Genomic DNA, 19,739 nt, shown 5'->3' on the forward strand with positions numbered 1-19,739 from the left:
GACAAGAGGATGGGGCAGGACGGTAGGACTTCTATCAAGATATCAGGGAATAACTTCCATGGTGCTAGAGGGAGATGTAGAGGGTAAAAACTGTAGACGGAGAAAGGGATTGGAATCCACCCAACAAGTAATTGAGAACGTAGGTTGCATGTGCTGCTCTGACATGAAGAGGTTGGCAAAGGAAAGGAATTCATGGCCGGCCGCATCAATCCGGTCCGAAGGTGATCAAAATAATAATAATAAAAAAATCTAATGCATAATGAAGCTACGCCTCACATTCCATAACACATTTGGGGAAAACCGAATCATTGGCCGATCGTTCCAAATTGCGTGGCAACTAAGGCCATCAGATTAAAACCTGTGTGATTTCCTCCTATGGGGTTACCTGCTTTAGCAAAAGGACACACGTTGCAGGTTGAAGATGAGCAAAGCTAGGAAGGTGGCCGACTTTCCACATGAGACGCTGCGGGCAGCAATAGAGCAATCTCTAGTGAAATTCTAGGCTGTTGTGGGTACAGATGGTCGTCACATTGATATACTTGTGTAACCTTGAATGTAAACACGGTACACAACTAACAGTTATGTTACCGTCTTATGTGGAAATTAAAATGTGTTTCTTTCAATGGTTTATTCGTTATTTCTCTTCCACTTCTCCTTACAAATGTTTCACTGTGCTACGATGACAACTTTCGTTGAGGGCCTCTCGTGTAGCGGAAGGAAACTTATAATCCCGGTGCATTTTTGAAGGTACATTTAGTACTATTGTAAGTACTGTCTACATATACAGTTAGTAGTAAATACGTAATAAATCAAAACGACATACATGATGCGGCAGTTTTACTGCCAGAGCAATGGGAGTCGTCAGCGACAAAAACGGCGTAAGGGTTTTATATTATGTATAAAGTTTGTAGAACTCACCCGTGGTACATGAACTAGTAAGGGGGTAGCAGAGTTGTCACATTTTTTGCACCATTTAACGAGCAGCTAGACGATTTTACGGCGCGAGACTTCCTGTGGTTCACACTTTGCGAATTACTTGGGATCATTGTGTACACACCCTCCAGAGTATTTGGGTGTACAGGGCATGAGAAGAGATTAAAGGTATAGCACAGGTTGGACTGACGAGATATCAACTGTAATTACAGAAGGCGCCTTACAGCCAACCGATGTGTTCTCCACAAAGCTACCCTCATTATACTGCTGTCTTGAATGAACTGTGATAGAAGCCTGAACAACATGGGACTTACATACTAGGACATGTGTTGAAACTGCACTAGCCGAAATCTAGATTTGCTTTAACAAAACCTGAAAGGCAAAGACGTCTGATTGCTGTGCTCCATCATTTTGAAAGGTGTCTAAAGTACCTGACACCACAGGCATATCAGAACAAAGTGTTTAAGTGACTTCCACATGCCTGTACTTCTGAAGGAAATTCTGGGTGGAAAATCTTTTTAGTCCAGTGAAAAGGTAATTTGCAGACCTTCCAGAATCGTTCATTAGGGTTGGAATATGCTCACTGAAAAATCTTTGGGCAAAGCGCGTTGTCCAAAAACAGGGCTACTTCAAAAACAAGTGATTTTTTTTTATTAAGGTACAACATTTTACAAGTAGAATAACGACTTTAATCTGGTCATTGTAAGTTACTTGTAAATTCCGCTAAAGAAGGCCTAATCTAAGTAGCTGTTTCAGATTTTATTTATTGCCTAAATAAGTAAAACAGACAAACAGAATTGCCCGGATTCAGACTAATTACTTTATGTAGTCGAGGCCAGCTTGTAGACTGTTAGAAAAGCTAACCTTACCTAGTCATGAAGCTCGTACTATTTAGATACTAATTACACATTATTGTATCAGAAAGCTGAGGATACTACACTGAACTCCTTCGTACTTGTACTACCAAAAGTCACTGCAACTTCATTCTTTATGTCTATATTTTTCAGCCTCTGCCGCTGGAGGGCTCCGAATTGTAGCGTGTAACAGGGCGGTGTGTAACGTAACTAAGTCGTTGCGTGAGAAACAGCGTGCCGTAATCGAGCCTCGAATTCTAAGAGTTCGTCCACACTTGGAGTAAACCTCCCCTCCTTTTGCATGACAGTGCTAGACCACGTACAAGAGCTGCGACATCTGCAATAAACTGTCACCTTGGGTCCACTGTCGTCCGTCATCCTCTACACTGTCCTGAGTTGGCCCCATCCGATCTTCATGTGTTTCCAAAACATAAAGGGGATTTGTCTTTGATAGTGACGAAGTGGTGCAGGCAGACGTGAGGTCGGGGCTCCATCAAAAAAAATCAAACTGTACAGTGACGGCAGGCCTGAGTGGCTGAGCGGTTCTAGGCACTACGGTCTGGAACCGCGCGACCGCTACGGTAGCAGGTTCGAATCCTGCCGCGGGCATGGCTGTGTGTGATGTCCTTAGGTTAGTTAGGTTTAAGTGGTTCTAAGTCTAGGGGACAGATGACCTCAGATGTTAAGTCCCATAGTGTTCAGAGCCATTTGAACCATTTTCCCTCCCTTTTGAGTAGAACACACATTTCGTTGCACTAGGTTTCCCTTAAAATCCCCTAACTCCTCTCTGTACTCATTCTCAAGAATGCAGGCATCGTCCCATTGCACAGGCGTACATATCAGCTATCCATTGGCTGCAGTTAGTTTTCCATTTGACACGTCAGCAACTGACCTCAAGAAGACTTCCCATAAAATCTAAGGAAGAAAGCAATGGCAGATTATGTGCTGCGTCATAAGGAATTTATTTAACAGCCTCAAAAAAAGAGTTGAGCGTTCTTGTAGCGCTTACAATTTTGTAAAGTTGTTGCGTGTAGTAAAACAACTTTGCAATCAAAGAGCCCTTAAGTGAGTATACTATAGTTTTATGGACGGAAGGATGCGAAAAGGATAGCCTAAATACAATAAGGATGCATACATTTATTTCATTCTGGTGTTGTTATTGTGTAAACAACTAGGAAACGAAATCAATTAAATTAGCTACACTCCTTATGCACTCATAAAGTGTGAATGTATCTGACAACAGCTTTGTGTAGTAATGCTCATAGGAAACATTTGTCGTGGCTACGTGTCGCCCTGTGGCCGAGATGGCTGTGGTGACTACAGGTCATTGTAATCGAGGGTGCCTTCGGCAAACTTCCTGATGAAGTCGGCGTGTCGTTCCGGCTTCATGATGGACGCCCGCACCGCAGGGTCTTCCTTCATGGCCTCTCCCCAAGCCAGCTGTGAACAAAACGCACATCACAGCGTAACAAGATTTTCTGCAGAGAAACTGTCTTCAATTAAAGAAGACTACTTTGGAGTAAAGTAGATTAAAGTATTCCAAAATTACGTTTTCATATCGCATTTGGAAACAATTTCATTGAATATTTAATGACCGTGATCGAAGAAAAATAATAGTTTTGAAGATCAGAATGACAATATGGTGTCGCTCTCACACCTCCAACAATGACGTAAATCTTTAAAAAACTTAGACAGTCCATAAACTCTGTGATTTGCATATCTTACTCTCCAGAACGTTTTCCTCAAATTTAAAAAAAGAAAAAAAATGGCAATGTATTGTTCGATGATGCAGGATCTCCTCAACCCTTTACCAACCATCTTTTGTGTAAAAAAACCCTCTCCAATAAACAAATCACTCACGCGCAAAAGTCCGGAATCACTGGGATAACATATTAGCTAAAAGTTTCAGTTGTGTTCAAAGAACAGTTATACACCGACAACAGTTATACCCAGAAAAGCTCTACAATATGTTGAATGCAAAACACCGATTTGTCATGATGATAATACTAAGAGGGTGTGCTGAAAAGGAATACCTCCGAATTTTTAAAGTGAAAACTCTTTAAAACTTTTTAAATAAAACAAAGGTTACTAACATTCTACATCTTTACTCGTTATGTCTAACCGTTTATTTCTCAACGTAGTAATCCTGGAGACGAACACATTTCTAGCAACGAGAGACCAGTTTGTTGATGCCATCGCTGTAGAATGTTTGATTCATACGTTTGTATTTGTACTCCCCGTGCCATCGTACGATGTGTGATGGCAGCTACGTAATGTACCAGGATCATCGTGTACCATTCGCCTAAGCTACGCTGAAAGAAAATCTGGTGAGGCCCCCCATGATACTCCCGATTTCGTGTAATTTTATCATAACGCTGATTATGTGATGTGTGTTGGAGGTAGTAACATATTTCTTGAGTCGTAATGTTTAGTGTAAGCGCCTATGCGATCCACAGCATCTTTCTAGTAGCGTCTCCCATTGGAGTTTGTTGAGTATTTACGTGACATTTTCGTGCATACTAGTCCTAGACCCAAAATTTTGCTAACGGAAGCCACGCGGGATTAGCCGAGCGGTCTACGGCGCTGCAGTCATGGACTGTGCGACTGGTTCCGGCGGAGGTTCAAGTCCACCCTCGGGCATAGGTGTGTGTGTGTTTGTCCTTCGGATAATTTAGGTTAAATAGTGTGTAAACTTAGGGACTGATGACCTTAGCAGTTAAGTCCCATAAGATTTCACACACATTTGAACATTTTGCTAACGGAAAATGGTAGATAGTGAAATCGCTTATCTCTTTTCGCAGCCGCAGCTAAATATCTTCACTTACATGAGCCGTTGTCAATCAGACAAATTTATGATAGATGTCAACATTTAAATTGTTTATTTACAGATATAATCATGTAAAGTTTCGATAGAAAAATGTTCAGATGTGTGTGAAATCTTCTGGAACTTAACTTCTAAGGTCATCAGTCCCTAAGCCTACACACTACTGAACCTAAATTATCCTAAGGACAAACACACACATCCATGCCCGAGGGAGGACTCGAACCTCCACCAGGACCAGCCGCACAGTCTATGACTGCAGCAGCCCAGACCGCTCGGCTAATCCCGCGCGGTGTTTCGATAGAAATACATTTTTTCATCCGTTATCGGGACATCAGTTCATCCACATATACATAAGTACATTTAACGACGTTAGTGTATCCACATTTTTTCGAATATGCCTTCATAAAAAGCAACTGGAAGCATTCTAATACCGATTTCGTAACTCTCGCTGCACCTATAACAGCTGTGAGGTGAATTATAGGATTTTGAGGTCGTGTCCTTAAATTTCTTTATGGAGGGTTCTTTATCCATTTCTTTGATTTTTGTCCCCAAGTTCACATTGTTTTCAAAACTTATTTCATTATCGTCACCGTCTGTCTCTTTTATCAGTGGCATATTCCAGTTTTCGCACTCATCAAATGAATCTGAATCTGATTTATCTTACTTTTCTTCTGCTTCTACTTCCAATAGTTTCGGTATTCGTCTTTCGTTTTCTTCATACGTACAATTTACACTGTAGGTGACTTGTTACTATACAGTGGCAGAAAACAAATCGACTCCAACACTTATTTCACTTGGAAAGCAATTAGACTAGCGGTGCTAGAGGATAATGGATTCACTTAAAATAACATGAAATTCGGCAACAGAAATTTTTTTAAAAAATGGGCATTGTGTGTTATTTTGATTTTTGTTTCATTGGAACTGATGTGAGATGCCCTGTACACCTCAGTGTATATTTTTGCCAACTGAACAACAATCATAACTGAAATTTAATATATTCTAATTGAATAATTTACGTAACAGTCAGAAAGCCAACAGAGTTTTAGACAATTATGAAAATTTGAAGCAATAATACGAACATCGAGCCAGCAGTAAATGGTTAAGATATGATGTATTTTCGTTTCTGTACCAGCTGAAGGTGAAACATCATGAGAATATCTAAAACAATATATTCGTCACGCAGTTAATTTTCACACCTTTTACGGCTTTTTTCGTTACTAACTTTTTCTACAATACTTTCGTTAAAGAAATGGTGCCTTCTATAAACACGTTAAATAAATTGCAATAAGATGGTGACATTCTTGTCAGATGCTGCTTCTGCTGTAACTCATTTCTGAACACCGATATGCCGGCTGGGGTGGCCGAGCGGTTCTAGGCGCTACAGTCTGGAACCGCGCGACCGCTATGGTCGCAGGTTCGAATCCTGCTTCGGGCATGGATGTGTGTGATGTCCTTAGGTTAGTTAGGTTTAAGTAGTTCTACGTTCTAGAGGACTGATGACCTCAGAAGTTAAGTCCCATCGTGCTCAGAGCCATTCGAACACCGATATGTCTACTTCCACTCTTTGTTTTTGTATAAATTGTTAATGAAAGCTATATATCTTTGTCCATTTGTTTCAAACAGTACCATGCAAGTCTTTTCTAGGTCAGTGGATGTTGCATATGTCTTTCTATTTAACTACAGTACTATTTCTAAAAATATAACGTCTCTATTTATTAGGGTTTCCATAAAATTGATCTTCTCGTAAATGGGGATTGGTCTTAGCTACAAAACTTTAACGTTCTTCTATAAGAAAGTGAGGTGGCCAAGGTTCTACGACTTGAGCAACCACAAACATTTTTTAAAGGTGCGGTATTTGTTGCACATTTGTTACATTCCACTAATTATCATAGTCGATTCAGATAATCTCACACAGCTGTTTCACTGGCATTCTTTGACAAATCGTTAGAAGTACCAAGCGTTTCAGATGTTTTGTTGGTGCTGATGAAGACATTGTTGAATTGAAGGTCCGACTAATTTGCTTTCCATTTCTACGATACTTGTGTGAGCTTAAACATATGCAATACTTCGCTATCTGATAACTTTCGATATTTTTTTTTCATTTTGAGTGTCACTTTTAAACATCAAAGAGAACTTCGTGTGACTGCCCATCCTTCTGTCTTCGACAGCTCTTGTTCTCACAGGTGGCGAAATTGAGTGGAGCTTGTTTCACTTTCCGGTCGTGGTAAATGTTAACAAGGCGCCGGAATTTCAATCTAATCTCCTGTTCAGTGTCCGACCGTGTCAGACATCAGCGAAGTTCCCACTTGCAGCGGGTCCCTGATTTGTTTGGATACTGGGAAAGGTTGGAGGATATCGCAACAGAAAGGAGAAAGAAATTGGGAGTAGCATAATTATTAGTTTATTCTGAAAGCAGAATAGAACAAATGATAATATATTTAGCCGAGGGCGGCATTCACTGATGTTATGCATGAAAAATGACAGATCATATGTACTGAAACCTTAGCAGTAGAGCAGATCAGTGTGACAAAGGGGAAGATTCCGGTGAATCTAAGGAAATGGCTGGTGGCTTTGGTTTGCGGTTGTGACACGAGTTACTTGGGCTCGCCGAGGGAATGGAACGGCGAGTGCATACTAACGACATTGATGCGTTGATTTCACTGTAGTGAAGAGCTAAACTGTTGCTAACAGCAAGACGGTAGCTGACTTTAAGAACATGTGTCTACGACGGTAAGAAAACTGCAGCTGCCGGTCCAGCTGAAAGCTCACAGTGAATGGGCGGGCCCGGCCGCGGTGGTCTCGCGGTTCTAGGCGCGCGGTCCGGAACCGTGCGACTGCTACGGTCGCAGGTTAGAATCCTGCCTCGGGCATGGATGTGTGTGATGTCCTTAGGTTAGTTAGGTTTAAGTAGTTCTAAGTTCTAGGGGACTGGTGACCACAGCGGTTGAGTCCCATAGTGCTCAGAGCCATTTTTTGAATGGGCGGGACAAGGCGTCGGCAATACATTTTATGGGTTGGTCTGCCCCACAATCCTGTAGGATCCCGACTTCAACCATACGGTCCAGTGATGTTAATGTGACTACAGTCAATGTTCGACGTTAGTGTGCAATAAACAGTCACAGACGGCAGATGGCAGCACTAGCAGTGGAGAGTATATAAAGCGTGTCGGGGCGGGGGGGGGGGGGGGGGGCTCGGAAAACAGTGTAGATGTCGTAGTAACGCGAAAACGGAGAGATTTATCTGATGTTCAGAAGGAATTGGTGATTTGCTTTAGGGTCAAGGGCGGAAACGTTTCCGATATGGCTAAGTTTGGAAACAGTTCGCGTGACACAGTTGTGAAGGTATACCACGCGTGGCAAAATGGCGCTATCCAAAACCAGCGCCTCCTGACATCTATATACAGGATAATGCAACGTGTCACACAGCTCACAGTGTACGTGCGAGGTTCGAAGAGCACCAAGAGTTTACCATACTTGCTGTACTTCACTGGCCACCAAACTCCTCCGATTTAAACCCATTCGAGAATCTGTGGGACCACCTCGATCGGGCTGTTCGCGCCATAGATTCTCACTGAGGAAACTAGCGCAGCTGGTGACAGCAGTGGGGTCGGCATGGCTCCACGTCCCTGTCGGTACCTTCCAGAACCTCGGTGAGTCTCTTCCTCCATGTCTGGCAGCGATCCACGCAGAAAATGGTGGTTAAACAAGCTTTTGAACGCTGGTCACATTAATGTGACTGGACAGTGAACATGGAGAGCAGCTACCAAGGCCTTCCTGCAGAGACACATGGGTTGACTGTGTCTTTTTGTCGACACAGGTTTCCTTTTTTGGCTCAGTTCCAACCGTCGAAAGGTGGTTCCCATGATGCTCCTAAGCGTCCATTAGGAATGTGGAAGATTGTTTAAAACTTGTTCTGCCATTTTGAGTAAATTATCAACTCCTCTCAAAATGACATCAGCCGAAATCTGTTTTCAGATTTTTGTTACTCAGTATGTTAGGAATCATTATCGTAAAGTTTCTTTTCTCTCAAAAACGTAGTTGATAATTTAACCGGCGACTGTATTTTCAACGAAATTGAAATAAAACTCACACGGAAATTATGGATACACCGGTAAGTTTTTCACCATTAAATGCTCCTGGATCTGTCAACTAATCGATTGCTTATTATTTCCTATTTGGCTCTTCCTTTGTTTGCGGCCTTATGCGTCCATGCATGCGTGCGCCTCGTCACGCAACGGTCCTGGTAAGGTCCGTTGTGTTACATATGTTGCTACAAGTGGACATTTAAAATTTGGTGATTCAATACTTTTTCGGCAGCCTTGTATATCCCTGATTTTCTCGTTATTTTAGGCGATTACTTATCTGGCTCATCTAGTTAATTTTTCCGTGTGGCTGTTATTGATCAATTGGCTTTTAATTTTTCTGAATCTGTTCCCACTCGATATAATTAACACGAGAAATCGAGTCTACGTCTGATATCGAGAATGTTTTTAGTGTGCTTCGTCACTCACCAGTTGTGGAAACTCTTCTGTGGGGAATTTGAGCTGCGGGTACATGGCCCGTATGGCCTCGCAGCGCTCTGCCCACGGCCATATCATGTAGTCCAGCATGCCAGGGCGGTCCCCTGAAAGACAAGTGTGCTGTTTAGAACGGCATTTGTACTGCGAAAACAACCGGTAAAAGTGTAAGAGATGTACTACACAGTTTACAGCTAGAAAAGTTCGCGAAATCGTTACTTTATAACTGGGAGCCCTTAATTTCTAAAATTCTCTTCAAGCATACAACTTCCCTTACCCTCACGCCATAAAATTCTTTGTATGAAACACATTTAGTACCTTACCCCACGTTCTTTCCCGTCGCATCAGCTTGATCAGCGATTGTTACGTTCGCTGGTGGCGGCCTAGTGGAAAATTATAGTTACGTTGCAATGTAATACACTAATACACGTGTACTATTTTAGATAAACGGTGCCGACTTGTTCCAATGACTTGGGAGAAAAAAAGAAAAAGAACAGGACATTGCTTGTGAGGTGCCGGAACGTCGTGCCGGCCAGCCTAATTACTGGTAACTCAGTTCTGGTAGAATTCACATCGAGTCGCCTGGTAGAACGTTTGCAGTTTACAATTGTTACAATGAGCACTTTTATTTGTTACGGCAATACGTTTAGTTCAGAAAAGTCTCCATTCTAAATCCTATTACACAGTAATTCTTTTTGACTTCATTATAAAATTATCAGGAAACATAACCTCATATTGTGTTGCCTACTAACTGTTACTATTATCCAGAACTGTTTTGTTCTGTTTATCAGGAGACCCGCCTGGATCCAGAGCGTTTCGCCAATCCGTGTATTACCAAAGCGATTAGTAAAAAATTCTCTTCTGTCTTTCTTGTGGCTAATTTAAATTCAGTTCTCGGTTACGTAATATATTCAGAGACCTCACATGTTTACAGACAGAAATCCATATCAGAGTCAGATTGCAGCATACACAGCACGGAATTCATAAAATATTAACATTGCTCTTGCTTCCTCCCGTGTTGTGCTGCGTTTTGGATGTGAGATCATGAGCAGGGAACACTAAGTGGCGCATCTGTCAGTGTGATGTGTTATAAGTTATCTTCTTCGAATACGGTCGTCGTTTAGTTTTGTTCTCGTGGTCTCGCTACTCCGTACCACTGCCTTGCTCTAACTTATTCCTCTTGGCTTCGTATCCAGGCAAGGTGATGCTGCAAGTGTGTGCGTCACTTCACTACCTACAAGTGTTAAATCACGAAAGCGTCTTCAAAGATACTCTTCTTTATTTGCGAATCTAAATTTTCTCGGCGAATCTCGATGATGAGGTCTTCTCGGGTTATAAGCCGAGTCAAGGCGCCGTCCTGCGGGAACGTTTCAACAAGTTTCCTAACTTCTGATCTTCAAGCGAAGACACAAATAGGAAACTTGCTGCAATGTTGCTGCACAACGACGCTTTGACTCAGCTAAGAATACGCGAAGACTTCATAAACTCTTCGTTATTGTTCAAACTATTTACATCAATTCTGAAGACAGATCAAATAAACACATCAAACTCGACTTAGGATCTAGGATTTACAATCTTCATTTGTCTTGAGTGCTTACACCGTAGTATATCCGTTTTCTCTGAGGTGTTCATGACACCTATAAGGGGCGTCACCACGGAATAAATGTCCACGCTCATGGAAGTGCTCTCGCGCTCATTACGCCGCGCCCTGCCCCTGTGGTGTTACGTCACTGCAGACGCACCATCTGCACAGATTACAGATCGGGGCGCGCACAGTGGCTTGATCCAACTACATAAAATGTTTATAACAGACACGGCCATCATTCACCAGCATGATCATTTTCAGTGAAACATAGGTCATTGCCACGAATAACTACATATTCCCCCACTGAAACGAAAGACGTCATGCAAAACACCTTTAACGCACTCGATACAATTGAATGTACCATACGTGATATCCTATTACAATTTTTTATACGTATCATTTATCCTTACTAAATAAATGGAATGTTTTCTTTAAATGTTCATATATGATTATTTATTTTGGCTCGAAGAGTTAACATGAAAGTTGTCTCTAGTTGTTAAGCATAAAATGGTGTTCGTGCTCTGTCGTTACACATTGCGAAACATTATGCTTTTAATGATAAGAGCGTGGGATGTGTTTTCTTCATTTAAATTGAAGTACATTGTTAGTTAACATGCTTAATTTCATCCTTAACTGCCCACATCTTATTTTTGAATACGTAAATATACACAGCAGTTTACCACCCATTGGTTCCTGGGTAAGTTTGTTTGCTCCCAGTTAGTTCGGATACTACTTCAACAAAGTGATCAATTGTCATACAACACGTCTTCTTCGACCTCAGTAATTAAGTTCAGCCCTTTCTATCGGTAGATACGGTACAACCATTTTTTCTTTCGGATGACGTGTCCCCCATTCATTCCCTGCTAAAATATGTTCATGTTATCCCTCTGTGGATTCACCTGACCGAAGGACTAGGACTCTCTATTTGATATATCTGTCCCCGGACTCCTCTACACATGCGGTATATGCCATTTCTTTCTTAAATGCATCTGACCTCATGCGTAGGACAGCCTCTCTATCTCTCTATACGCCTGGCTACGCATTTCAAGTCACTCAATCAACCTAAAGCAAGATGCACTTCACTCTATACAATCTGTCTGCACAATACCTAAGTTTCATTTCTCACATCCTGATAGAAACGGGTTCCTTCACTTCTGGTGTGTCTTTACCCCAGTTTTAAAGCATATAGCACCAACTTCTTGTACAAAATTCCTTTATCCTACACGTTTGTAGCTGTACAAAGACGCACCTGCGTTAACTTTGGCTAACGGTATTACCACGTCTATTTCCTTTTCCCACGGATATTTACATCTGCCACTATGTTTGTATTTAAGATTATCTAAGCCAACAAATACTACTCATGTTCAACAAGACATAACGAGGCGGGGACTAAAACTGCCATTTTCATCCTTTGAATTTTTTTTTCTGTATTGTATTTCAATTCCCCAACGGGGCGGGCTGGCAGCAGCATGTGCGCTGCTCTTCAGCCGAAAGACATAGAACAAACAATAGAAGACATTTAAAAATAACAAATGAGAGAATATGGTGAACATAGACATAAAAAAGGGGGAACATCATGGAAGACAATCGTAAAATGGAGAAAAAAACCGTAAAAAAGTAGCGCACACAAAAAAACCACACACTGGGACAATTAAAAGAACACAAGGCGCAATATGACCGGAGCATAAAAGTATCGACGGATGGCGTAGCACATAACAATCACTAACAGTAACACTACGTACAAGGCTACCACACAATTAAAATCACACCTCCCGACGCACCGGAGAACAGCACCAAACACAACACTGACGTCGTACACTGATGATGATCAAAACGGAGGATCTGCCAGGCGCAAGAGATGAGGGAGATGGTAAGATGGGAGGGAGGGGAAGAGTGGGGGGGAGATGGGCGGGGGGGGGGGGGGGCAAAGTGGGCCAAGTAGGGAGGGAGGGACGTGGGAGGGAAAGAGGCAAGGATGGGGTGTAGGATCTCGGGGGGGAGGGGGGGGTGTTCATCCTTTGAAGACTCAGCGGGTTTTATTTTATATGATTACAAAATCTGCTAAAGTAGTCGAGAAAACTCCATTGTCACTTATTTTATAAAACACTTATATATCCATGTGATTATCTGTCATTTACGTCTTTTCACACTGAACACTATGTTATTTCAGTATAGCCTAACTCTCATATCTTCTACTCGAGATCCTTGCGTAGTGCCTTCTTTCTATTTAACACTAATAAAACGATATTGTTTTGTTGTTCACACATCTGAGCTGTCGTTTAATCCATTTATTTCTAGATGGCACTGCTATCTTCTGCTCGTTACGCTCCTGTTATCACGTCACATTTCAGGCTGTTGCCCGGCAGGCGCAGGTGATAAAAACATACGTAAAAGAGAAGTGTTTCACCGATAGGCCGAAGAAAGAAAAAAAGGAGATAACCTCGAAAGACAGAATGCCTTAGCATCCCCACTTCTGTTTGTTATTCGTTGTAACGCCGGAGGGAGAACATGTTGACATTTCCTACTGAACGGACTTGTCACGCCTTCACCGTTGTAGATCCTGAAAATTGACGTTAGCATATCTCTGTTTTTAGCCTGGAGAGCAAGAAGAACGAAGCTTAAAGGAAAGGAAAAGAAGTCAGTAAACCGTCAATTGTCGTCATTAATAGTCGGCAGGCTATTGTCATCTTTATTAACCCATAAAGAACCTCTCGTATAAAACCAACAGACAGCCTACAGTTTTGTGTTGTTTCTCCTAAAGAAATATAAAATCCCAATTCTACATAACAGTTACGTAGTTAGCATAAGTATGTATGTTTTTGTGTAAGAAACATGCATTTTAAAAAATGTTAATTCTAGTTACTCTCATCGAACTTTTCGTGTTATATTCTTGATTTCATAAACAAGAATACTACTTAGTTATTAAATAAGATAGAATAGTAAGAGGTACATAACATAGAAGAGTGTAAGGGGAAGAAATGGTTTTGGAGAAACGGAAAAAGAAATACCAAAACCATTAACCTGGGCTTTCGGCGGAGTGTTATTCTGCCAAATTTGAAAAGTATGCAAGTTTTCCTGGGGGTATCTTTTTCTTAACCGTATCAACATTGTACAGTTCCTTTTCCCAGCCTGTATATGGATCAACAAGGAACAGTGCCTTAGTATGTGGTAATCACACCACCTTAAAAGGTCCACAACACTGTGGAAAGAAACAACTCGTGTCTTTCTTTATGTAGGAACTATGATGGAAATCTTTTATTAAAACTAAGTCCTCTATGTTAAATACAGGTACATTTACCTATTGTTAAACTTACATAGTCTGCTATGGGCTGACTCATGTAACTTGCTTCTATGTTATTGTCTATTACTGCTGCCTTTTCTGCCTTTGAAGGGAGCCATCTGAAGAATTTTAACAATTGCTCTCCCAAAAATTTCTTATGCATAATTTGTTGTTAAATGCTTTACTGTTTTCCTTCGTAACTTCATTGTTCTATTTCACAAATAACCTAAACCATTTCGGTGCTTCCGCTGACGTTCGTATTGTCCATACAGGCATACGCTACGAATTAATTTGTCCAGTTAGATGTTCAGTTAGTTTCTTCACTAATAAACATCGGTAACTATCCCTGCAAATTCCTGTACACAAAAAAAGAGAATAATAAAAAACTACTGTCGCAAGGTCCGCCAGCTGCTATCCCGTCGTTACTCTTCCTCGCCAAACCCGGCCAAACTCTTCCGTGTCGGAACTGATACGTAGATGCTTGTCGCTTGAATAATGCTTTGAATACAAGCACAACAGTTGTTTCAATTAGTGTAGACGACCACGACTGTTTATTTTTGGTTATGAACATTTCTGATTTTCTTCTTGTTATCTAGAATATTGTTAACACGTTTTCGTTTGATAGCTTTTTGGGGCACAACACAGAATGTGCTCACTAATATACACTGAAGTGCCAAAGAATAGGCATACGTACTCAAATATAGAGATACGTAAACAGGTAGAATACGGCGTTGCAGCCGGCAACGCCTGTATAAGGCAACAAGTGTCTGGCGTAGTTTTTAGATTCGTTACTGCTGCTACAATGGCAGGTTATCAAGATTTAAGTGCGTCTGGACGTGGTTTATAGTCGGCGCACGAGCGATGGGACACAGCATCTCCGAGGTAGCGATGAAGTTCGGAGTTCAGATTTTCTCGTACCACCATTTCACGAGAGTGCTATGAATATCAAGAATCCTGTAAAACATCAAATCACCGACAATGCTGCCGCCTTAAAAAGATCCCGCACGAACGGGACCAACGACGACTGAAGAGAATCGTTCAATGTGACACCAACCCTTCTGCATATTGCTTCAGATTTCAGTGCTGGGCCATCAACAAGTGCCAGCGCGCGAACCATTCGACGAAACATTATCAATATTGGCTTTCGGAGCCGAAGGCCTACTCCTGTACCCTCGATGACTGCGCGACAGAAAGCTTTACGCCTCGCCTTGGCCCGTCAACACCGACATTGGACTGCTGATGATTGGAAACGTGTTGCCTGGTTGGACGAGTCTCGTTTCAAATTTTATCGAGCGGATGGACGCGCATGGATATGGAAACAATCCTGTGAATCCATGGACCCTACATGTCAGCAGGGGACTGTTCGAGCTGGTGGAGGCTTTGTAATGGTGTGGGTCTCGTGCAGTTGGAGTGATATGGGATCCCTGATATGTCTAGATACGACTCTGACAGGTGACATGTACATAAGCATCCTTTTTGACCACCTGCTTCCATTCATGACCATTGTGCATTTCTACGGACTTGGGCAATTCCAGCAGGATAATGCGACACTCCACACGTCCAGAATTACTACGGAGTGTCTCAGGAAAATTCTTATGAGTTTAAACTAATGGCATCAGGAACACTCTTCTGATTTTAAACACTTCCGGTGACCATCAGACTCTCCAGACATGAACATTATTGAGTGTATCTGGGATGCCTTGCCACGTGCTGTTCAGAAGAGATCTCCACCCTCTCGTACTACTATGGATTTATGGACAGCACTGCAGATATCATGGTATCTGTTCCCTCCAGCACTATTTGAGACATTAGTCGAGTCCATGACACGTCGTGTTGCGGCACTTCTGCTTGCTTATGGGGCCTACACGATATTAGGCAGGTGTACAAGTTTCTTTTGCTCTTCAGTGTGAATTCCTATGCTGATTCTTGAGTTGTTTCTGCCAACGAAGTATTTCTCCGCAGAAATTTTACCAAATATCTCTCCTTTTCAGCAACACAATTGCTGGTTCAAATGGCTCTGAGCACTATGGGACTTAACATCTGAGGTCATCAGTCCCCTAGAACTTACAACTACTTAAACCTAAATAACCTAAGAACATCACACACATCCTTTCCCGAGGCAGGATTCGAACCTCCGACCGTAGCAGTTGCGCCTAGAACCGCTCTGCCACACCGGCCGGCCCTCAGTAGTTGCGAGATCTGGATAACGTTCTGGCCAGAGCAACAGTCTCACACGCTCTGTATCCGGCTAGGCCACGGCACCATCGATAATATTCGGTCTTGTGTTATCTTGTTTAAATACAGTATCAGAGAGAGAGAGAGAGAGAGAGAGAGAGAGAGAGAGAGTGGGTACGACGAGCGGCCTTTATCACGGCTCTAATGTGACTGCTGCTGACCAAATTGCTGGCTAAGAGAGCCAAAGATGATCGTGCTGAATATCCAATGGCCCATAAGCTGCTGCTTGGGGCCCCAGGCTGAGAGATGTTCCAGAGGCGCCACAATTGTAATATTTATATACAGGAGGTATCACTCCATTAATAGCGACTGTTTGGGGCACCTAGCTGACAAGTTCGCCAAAGTGCAAGATCTGTATGCAGTGCATATCACAATTAGTAGTGAAAACTGACACAGGCGGAAGTGTAGTACGGGAAAAGGGGGAGGGATGGGGGGGCAAAGCAATAAGTCGTTTGCTTGGAAAAAAGGTTCTAGAACTGGCCCAGCGAATGGTACTCCGAGGTGCAACATCAAGTGCTAGGCCCGTATGACGGTGACATATGCAACCTGGCAATGTTCGCCCTCCTCTGAGTCTCCAAACATGGATACGTCTGTTGTGTTGCTGTACGCAGAACCGGCACTCGCCAGAAAAGAAGGCGTGGTGCTTTTCCGGTGTCCGTTGCTGTTGAAGGGCGTCACAATGTCGGCGCGCCTCTCTCCGCTGGTCCGCAGCTCGTGGTCTAGTGGCTAGCGTTGCTGCCTGTGGATGACGAGGTCCCAGGTTCGATTCCCGGTCGGTCTGGGGATTTTCTGTGCCCGGGGACCGGGTGTTTGTGTTGTTCTCATCAAAAAAATGGTTCAAATGGCTCTGAGCACTATGCGACTTAACTTCTGAGGTCATCAGTCGCCTAGAACTTAGAACTAATTCAACCTAACTAACATAAGGACATCACACACATCCATGCCCGAGGCAGGATTCGAACCTGCGACCGTAGCGGTAGCTCGGCACCAGACTGCAGCGCCTAGAACCGCACGGCCACTCCGGCCGGCTGTTCTCATCACTTCATCATCATCATCATCATTCGTGACAGTGGCTGGACTGCGCAAAAAAATTGGACTGTATATAAATTGGGAATTTGTACGGGAGCTGATGAACGCGCAATTGAGAGCCCCCTAAACTAAGCATCATCATCTCTCTCCGCTGCCACGTCAAGGAATCCGCAACTATGGTCGGTGTGCTCGCAGTTCTCGGTGCTCCAGACGTCGTCGTACAGTCTGCGTGTACACTTGTCTTGTCAACCCATTTCCTGACTCAAGGTTCGTGTTGTTCCTGTGCGATTCCCAACGGTCGAGTGAATCACATGTCTTGTCTTCTCGGACGCTTTGTGCATGGAATAGATAAAATCCTGAATGGCACTGAATATGGCCCACTTCAACCGATCGATTCCGTATTCACACGGCAGCGTAAAGGTCGTGGTGGTGGTGGTGGTGGTGCGTTGGGACTTATGGGCGCTCAACATCCAGGTCATCAGCGCCCTGACACACATTAAAAGGAACGAATGTGGACAGACCTAAGAAAACTAAAGCACACACTCAAAAAAGGCAGGAAAAGAAGGAAAATGCTACATAAGAAAGTAAAACCTAAGAAAAGGGGAAACATAGCAACAAGAATGTCACAGGAAATTGTTATTGGCTGGCTACTTACATAAAATATGGGCGAGCTTGTCACACAGTGATCAAATTAAAATCCTCTCCCTAAAATCTTTGTAAAAACATTTGACAGGGCACAGAACTTTAAAACTTTAATCACATTCGTCCGAGTGTTGCCTAAAAGAGATGGCAGGTCCGCTGGCAAGTCAGCCGCGACCCGCTGGTCAGAAAATAAAACGCAATCCAGTAAAACTTGGCGCACAGTGACCTGGACGCCGCAAGCACCACAAATTGGAGGGTCCTCTCGCCGGAGCAGGAAGCCGTGCGTCATAGGGCTGTGGCCTGTTCGAAGCCGAGTGAGGAGAACCTCGTCCCGTCGATTGGGCTGAAAGGAAGTACACCACACACGCGTTGTGGGCTTGACTATACGGAGCTTATTGTCAGTCCCTTCCAGCCACTCATCCTCCCACCGGCGCACGACCCGTGAACTCAACAGCGAGGTGAGTGCGTGCAAGGGGATAGCACACTGAGATACTTGTGGGGCGAGACACGCCTCCTTGGCTGCGAGATCTGCCCTTTCATTCCCAGCAATGCCAACATGCTCCGGAACCCAGCAGAAAGCTACAACCTTCCCCAGTCGCTGTAGTCGGAGGAGGGCATCCTGGATGGTCTGGACAATTTTGTCTGCCGGATACAAACGTTGCAATGAGTGAAGGGCACTGAGTGAATCGGAACAGACAAGAAATTTAGGAGAGGAAGAATGTCTCATGTGCTCCATTGCCCGCAAGATCGCAAACAATTCTGCATCAAAGACAGTAAAAGTCTGAGGCAATCGGACCTTGAGGACACGATATGGAAAAACAACTGAGCAACCAACAGAATCCCCTTGTTTCGACCCATCCGTAAAAACAGTTACATAGTCGTGGTGCTCAGATAAAATGGCAGAAAATGCTGCATTAAAAACGGTGGCAGGAGTGCAATCTGTCTTGTACTGCAATAAATCTAAAACCACTCCGGGCCTCTTCAGTAACCAGGGTGCCAGGCGGTTAAAACCTTGGATTTGGGGTTGTACAGACTCCACACCGAGGGACTCTAGTACACGTTGCACACGGATCCCTAACGGCAACGTAGCCCGGGGACGGCGGGAAAAAAGGCGGTCCAGAGGTGGATGGGCAACAAGACGTTGAGCAGGCGAGCTGGGAGCTGCAAGAAACTTACAAGCCTGGCGCACCAGCAGGAGCTGCCGCCGGATGGTAAGTGGCGGTTCGCCAGCCTCAGCACAGAGGCTGGGTACGGGACTGGTCCGATAAGCACCCGTGGCCAGTTGGATCCCAGCATGGTGAACAGCGTCAAGGATCCGCAAATAAGATGGCCTCGCTGACCCATATACTGTGCACCCATAGTCCAGCCGTGAACGCACAAAAGCTCCATAAAACTGAAGGAGACGCGCCCAGTCCGCGCCCCAAGACCTGTGGCTGAGGCACTTGAGGATGTTCAGTGCCTTCAGCGTTCTGGCTTTCAAGTCACGTAGGTGTGGCAGCCATGACAACCCGGAGTCAAAAATTAGGCCCAGAAACCGCACTGTGTCTCTAAAATGTAGGACAGTATCCCCCATATGCAAGGCAGGCAAAGTAAAAAGATGACGAGAACGATTAAAATGAACACAAACACACTTATCGGCAGAAAACCGAAAACCCGTCTTTGCAGCCCACTCCTCTAACCGCCGCACTGTTAGCTGCATCTGACGGCTCACGGTTGCAACACTGGTGGAGGAACAGAAAACAGCAAGGGTGTGACCAGCGCGAGGAGCAATACCGTCTATTGATAAATGATATTCTCGATTGGCTACGATCGTGCCATCGTCGAATTCTGACACATGCTGG

General features: G+C 43.6%; 1 protein-coding gene across 2 annotated transcripts in view; it reads right to left on the reverse strand.

Annotated features, from left to right (window-relative positions):
- Positions 1 to 2,879: 2,879 nt before the first annotated feature.
- LOC124804882 (pyrimidodiazepine synthase-like) overlaps positions 2,880 to 19,739 on the reverse strand; it is a 114,906-nt gene continuing 98,046 nt past the window's right edge. For both annotated transcript variants that reach the window (XM_047265260.1, XM_047265252.1), the window contains exons 4-5: positions 9,122 to 9,234; positions 2,880 to 3,227 (exon numbers count right to left, since the gene is read on the reverse strand). In XM_047265260.1, coding sequence (XP_047121216.1) covers positions 3,105 to 3,227; positions 9,122 to 9,234 — 236 coding nt within the window. In that variant the 3' untranslated portion in view covers positions 2,880 to 3,104. The remainder of the gene's footprint in view (positions 3,228 to 9,121; positions 9,235 to 19,739) is intronic.

This window comes from Schistocerca piceifrons, chromosome 1, assembly GCF_021461385.2.
Source record: "Schistocerca piceifrons isolate TAMUIC-IGC-003096 chromosome 1, iqSchPice1.1, whole genome shotgun sequence".
Lineage (NCBI taxonomy): Eukaryota > Metazoa > Arthropoda > Insecta > Orthoptera > Acrididae > Schistocerca > Schistocerca piceifrons.